The sequence below is a fragment of the Phoenix dactylifera genome, chromosome 3 (assembly GCF_009389715.1).
Source record: "Phoenix dactylifera cultivar Barhee BC4 chromosome 3, palm_55x_up_171113_PBpolish2nd_filt_p, whole genome shotgun sequence".
NCBI classification, from domain to species: Eukaryota; Viridiplantae; Streptophyta; class Magnoliopsida; order Arecales; family Arecaceae; genus Phoenix; species Phoenix dactylifera.
This window is the reverse complement of record NC_052394.1, coordinates 6,279,041-6,285,040: the sequence shown is the minus strand read 5'-3', so window position 1 is coordinate 6,285,040 and position 6,000 is coordinate 6,279,041. Positions and strand designations below refer to the sequence as shown.

The following is a 6,000-nucleotide window of genomic DNA, read 5'->3' as shown; positions in this document are numbered from 1 at the left end:
ACTCGATCCCAACCCAAAAAATTTGGGTCCAAATCGGGTCCAAATGAATCTGAAAGTGTATGATTGTTTTTACGAAGCAGAAAGTAGCCTCAATGACTTTCCTTTTGGATATTGAAGAACAAAAAATCATGAGCTATATAAGGTTGACTAGCTGCAAAAACAACATGCAGTGCTCATCAAATCAGGTTATCTAGAGAACAACCCATGTTTTCATACTTAGGCCTTTTCGAGGCCCAGGAGGTACTTTGTTGCTAAAAATACTCATTATTCTTTAATAAGCCTTCAAAATCAAGTAATAAAAATGCAAGAATCATTCTATGTTATTAATTGGAGCTACAAACTCAAGATGCAAAATACTGCTCAAATACAAGACATGTACATCAGTCATATAGAGAACAGTGCGAGTTCAGACTTTTTCGGGCCCAAATAGTTTACCGAGTTCGATTCGGGTCGGGTTGTAGGGTTGGAAACCCAAAATTCTCTAAAATTCAAATGGGTCGGATAGGGGCAGGGTGGGTTGGGTCTTGTTGGCGGAGGCCTGAGGGGCCGAGTCAATGTTGGTGGAGGCCTGAAGGGCCGAGTCAGTCTTACCGCTTGCCAACGTGGATGCGCTGGAGAAGTAGGGTGGCTTATACCACTAGAAGGTCCCGGAACCCACTGGCGAGGCCCTGTCGGAGTTCGGAGTAGGGCGAGGCTTGGTCGGAGTCGACTCGTAGCGCTATGGGCCCCTATGCTAGTTTAAGGAAATAAAGTTGCGCTTTCACTAATACCTGAGGGGTTTGGTGTAATGGTAGTGCTTGATTCTGAGAGGTTTGAATTTATTAAATCTAGATCTGACCTAAAAAATAGAATGGGTTTAATTTTAGAATCCGACCCGGCCCCACGGATCTTCCAGAATAGATTGAATCAGCTCACGGATCAACCCAACCTATTTGCAGCCTTATATATATATATATATATATAATAGCTGATTATTTATTCTTGAAATCTTAATCGAATGAAAAAATATTGTAGGTTACAACAACTATCTTTATTCTTTAAACGCTTGAATAATTTGCTTCCTTCAAATAGAAGGGAAAATAATCTGGTAATGAGGCAACAAATTGAGACACTTGTAGTAGTTAAGGTTCCGTAGAAAGACCTAGGAATTCACAACCCAGCACTTCTCCCTGATCTCCCCTTGGCTTCCGGTGAGCACTTCAATAGATCCCATCTTCACCATGGCAGATGCAAATTTAGCAGCCCAAGCTGACTGGTGCTTTGCATTGTACCACACCAGCTTTGTGGTCTCTGAGCTATCTTGCAACGTCTGGTCTGAAGTCAGCACTCCCCTATGCTTCAACAAATTCCGGTAGTACAAATTATCAAGGCAAGTCGGCGTGACGGAATCGAGGAGCACCGTCGTCGGATCGCTAAGGCTAGCAGTCGACGGCGGGCACCTGGCCTTCAAGTATGCTGCCAAGGCTGGCTCCATGGAAGGATCTTGAGGGTGGGTGGCGCTGAAGTTGTACAGTCGGGTTGTGAAGGACGAGCAGTGAGAGCGGCCAATGGAGTGGGCTCCTGAGAGTGTGACCATTTCATTGAGCGACAAGCCCTTCCTCTCGAAGTTCTCCTTGAGTTTGTCGGCAGTGAAGGATGGGAATGGAATGTTGTCGAGAGCCTCGGATGATAGAGAGATTCTTCCATCACGCCTCCCAGCCGGCACCTGGTAGTCGATGCCGCCGGCTAAGTAGGCGCTGTCACGGGCGGCGAAGGCGATGATGTCGGCACACGAGACCTTACGAGGGCACTTGGCTTCTACTGCGGCCTTTGCTGCATCGATCACTTCGAAACCTCGCAAGCTTGGGTTGTTTGGCGGAGCCTCCTTCTCTGAAGGGTTCCCAGAGGTTGAGTTAAGAAGAACGGAAGCGTCGCATCCCTGGAAGATACATAATTATATATGTCGGTTAAGCAACCTTTCAACAAATTCTAAGAAATGGTCAATAGGAAGTTTTAGGGTTAACTCTATCTCATGGGTAAGGAAATTTGTTGACACAGTCATGCCAAAATTCCAAACGTGGGTCAGAAATTATCGTATAGAAGGTAACACATAGCTTAGTTCACGTGTAATATTGGAATTGAACAATGAGTAGTTTTAGCTTAACCATGTGGTTTTTCTTCTATAATGCATGTGTTTTTACAGAGATAAGAAGAAGCATACCCTAACGAAGCAGTCATGGAAATGCATCCTGATAAGTCCAGCGGCAAATCCGGGATTCCGGACGATGGCTTGGCTTACTGTTTCCCGCACGATGGTCTCTGCCGACGGACATGTTTCTTCGTAGAAGCCAACCCTCAGCGAAGCCGATGTCACAGAGGCCATGGTTAGGATGGCCATCAAGACGATCATGCAAGAAGAGAATATAGAACCGTGAGCTCTCATATCCATTCTTTTACCGCTGTTTGTATTCATGCTTGATCAAGGACGAGGTGGTGAGCTAGAGACAGAGAGAGAGAGAGAGAGAGAGAGAGAGAGAGATTCTTTTGCTTATGGAGAAGTGGAGAAACTAGGAGCTGGTGGAGAAGAGTTGAGCTCATGAATGGGGTACTTATAGGTACTGGAGGGATGGTGGAAATGCAGCTGGTTTTACCAATTAAGATACCACGAGTGCATGACTAGTTCAATAGATGACCTGTTCCTTCGTCGACGTTAGGTTAAATAAGCGTGTATTTGGTATGGGTGGGTTATGAAAAGAGAGCTTAAGTAAATGAGGCAAGAAAGTCCTCAGAAGAAATGGCAAGATATTAAAATATGCAGGGAAGCTGAAAGTCGCAACTTGGGTAGGAGCGCGAGATATTTACAGAAGATATTAGATGAGCTTTGACAAAGTTGATGGCGAGGCTTGGTCTTGGTCACGTAATCGGCCGGGAGATGATTATTCATTGCACTCCAGCTGCTAACATTTATGTCACGTAAAGTGTATTAAATGAAGTTATATAGTTTATAAAATTGACCGGGTCGAGCATGAGTTTTATGGGGCTCCTTATAGGAAATGTAATATATAATTCAAGAACACCCGGGGTGTACCTTTGGTACCGCAGTGTGTTGCTTCATTAGGGACTATTTTAGGAATGAACCAGTTGCTACTTGTCTGGAATGCACGTCGGGTATAGTTCCGAGTGTGATCGCTCGAATTTCTACGGCAAATGGTCGTTGTCCATTTCTGAGATCGATGACATGACAACTATTTAGAATGGTACAACTTTTTATAACTTAAAAAACACATCCATATATAAGGAATTCAAAGTCTCAATTCACTGCTCACTGTGAACCCAAGATCGCCGTTTTGTACCGCAAAGTATTGTCGTCTTGGATAACCTCCATCTAATCCATCTTAGAGATAACCCTCATGTCATCATCCATCTTAGAGAGGGACGATTGTTGCCATCTAAGGCATGCACCACATATGGCACCAAGTATGACTGCTTGAATTTTCGTAACAAATGATATATAATTGTTTGTCTCCAAAATAGATGATATGGCATACAACACTGTGTGGTACAAAAAGTGCAACATGGAGCATCTGAACTCCTCACTATATTGGTGAAGGAATCCAGATTCAAGTTAAACCGGTTCCCCAAGCTGCAAGGGAGGTTGGTCACAAATCATGATGTTTTTCCAAGCTACCCCCATTGCTTACAAATAGACAAATTCTTCTAGTTTGTGGCCCACTAGGGGCCACTTAATTACTGAACCAATGAAGGGAAGAAGAACTTCATTCTTCTAATCTAGAAAGATATAAAATAATTATAAATAATACTAAAAATAGGATCCTTGTCTCTCTTGTTTCACAAGTCTAATTTCCAAGTTTTGGGTTACATGGATTAGCTTATATTGATGAGAATAGGCTTCCCTAATTTGAGTTGGATTTCTTTTAGTTTTAATTAAGAAAAGGACATACTTACAACAGATGTACAAGCCTCGGGTTACATGGATTAGCTTATGCATGATGAGAATAGACTCCCCTAATTCGAGTTGGGTTTCCTGTGGTTCTAATAAAAAACGGACGGTCTTACAGCAAATGTTAAGTACAGTTTTAGGGAATTAAAAAAGAGGAAATTTAAAAAGTCAAAATATATGAGGAAGCTAGATTTCTTTTTTAGCAAAATGATGAAATCCACCAAACATTTCATTGAGATGAATGAAATGAGATTAATTACAGAAGGGAACTAATCAAGAAGACTAGTTTTGTAAGGCCTGTGCGGGGCGTGTGTTTAATTCCACATCGATTTTTCGCTAGGTAGATCTTAGGTACTTATATAGGATCAAGAAAACCAAATAATATTTTCCAGCTAGCCATTTTGGGTGAGGTCCTGGGTTGTTACAAATGGTATCAGAGTAGACCCGGTCTATAACCTAAGTGAATTAGAGGACACCAGAGCACAGATTCATTGGAGCTGACCATGGGCCGATCGTGGTGCTTGTGATTAGATTTGAATGGATTTGAATCCTTAACCTAACGAGGATGTCAGGACTTAAATAAGGGAGTATGTGAGCCCCTGTACGGACGTGTGTTTAGTCCCACATCGGCTATTCGCTAGGTAGATTTTGGGTACTTATATAGGACCAAGGAATTCAAATAATACCTTCTGATGAGTCATTTTGAATAAAAGAGAAACAGAAAAAACTACCATCAACAAAAGAATTAAAGCCCCTAGAACAAGGGAAGTAGCCACCCTACATTAATCAAAACACCAACAATCATAGAAAGAGGAAAGCGGTGGTCATCCATCCCTGAGTTGGTGGTGCATATCTTCTCCTCTTCCTGTTCTTTTGCACCTGCGCATATGGGAGCCGTCCACTCCATTCTGAAGGAATCAATCATTCCTTGCACCTCATGAGCTCTTCTCTCCTGATCATGAAGGAACAAACGAGCCACAAAGCTCAGCATTGAGTTGCTACTATTCTATCCCAATCCTCTTTCTGCTGTTCTATCCTCTTTCTTCCTTTATCCTTGAATTCATCTTTGATTAGAATATATGTCTGGATCAAACTATACTAAATATGGTAATTAAAGAAGTCGGATTAATTGTGTGATTTTAACAATGTTTAGGTTTACTATGGAGATCATGCAAAGATTTTGTTTTGTTAAAGAGAGACTTGTCCGCATCGAACATTCTCCTGACGGGGGGAGGTGGGCTTGTCCCTTCCTCCCCCGTTTCCTTTTTTGTAGAAAAAAAAGAGGCTTGTACGTGGCATAGCAACCTACCAAAAGTAGTCTGGTTGGTTTCGTAGCCGCGTATCCTTTTTCTATACCAAAAAGAATTCGCATATCCTTTTTCCACGGGCGAAGAAGATGATGCCGAGAATATTGCTAAAAAATAATGGATGTTTTAATGATATAGCGGTTGCTTGAATGACTTTTTGATGTTTAGAAGGAAGGAAAATCCATCCGAAATTTTGTGGGTTGCTATAATGATATAGCAGTAGCTATAATAACGTCAAAGACTTTGTTATACCTTATGCGTACACAGCATGAATATATATTATATCCATTGTTTGGCCATTTTTACGCCATTATTTTGTAATTATAATAGTCATTATATAATGAAAATGATGATCCAATGTACAGTTCGGCTATTTATTGTTTTAAAAAATAACTCACCATGTCACTTAGAAAAATAGTTTAGTATATGCGCATTGATAATACCAAGTAATGTTGTTATCTCACTATTAATATTTTTTTATTATTTTAGGTAACGTAAAAGTTATATGAAAATCATTATAATATTCTGAAATCCGATATACTAATATATTAACTGTTTTTGAAGGGATACACTTTAGGGGCATACTGGCATGATCAAAACATTCACAGGAATTTATCAAATGAATGGGAGATAAGAAATCCTTAATTGAGATACCATATCAATGGTATTGCGACGTGTCATAAAAATTTGGAGAGTTTCCATGAGCAGGTATAGTTCTTTCGCTTGCCAGTACATGGTAATTATATTCCAACC

The 6,000-nt window shown here is 41.0% G+C and overlaps 1 protein-coding gene across 1 annotated transcript; it reads right to left on the bottom strand.

Moving 5' to 3' along the window:
* Window positions 1-1,011: 1,011 nt before the first annotated feature.
* LOC103701038 (peroxidase 5-like) lies at window positions 1,012-2,583 on the bottom strand. The gene is made up of 2 exons (XM_008782975.3): window positions 2,201-2,583; window positions 1,012-1,918 (listed from the first exon to the last, which is right to left on the bottom strand). Exons 1-2 carry the CDS (start codon window positions 2,450-2,452, stop codon window positions 1,142-1,144), a joined length of 1,029 nt encoding a protein of 342 aa, XP_008781197.3. The 5' UTR covers window positions 2,453-2,583; the 3' UTR covers window positions 1,012-1,141.
* Between the last annotated feature and the right edge of the window lie 3,417 nt (window positions 2,584-6,000).

Bases quoted from the DNA above. Each gene is read 5' to 3' on its own strand.
- LOC103701038 (XM_008782975.3), bottom strand. From the start codon at position 2,452: ATGAATACAAACAGCGGTAAAAGAATGGATATGAGAGCTCACGGTTCT. The intron at 1,919-2,200 runs GTATGCTTCTTC...TGTATCTTCCAG, and splicing joins TCCATGACTGCTTCGTTAGG to GGATGCGACGCTTCCGTTCT.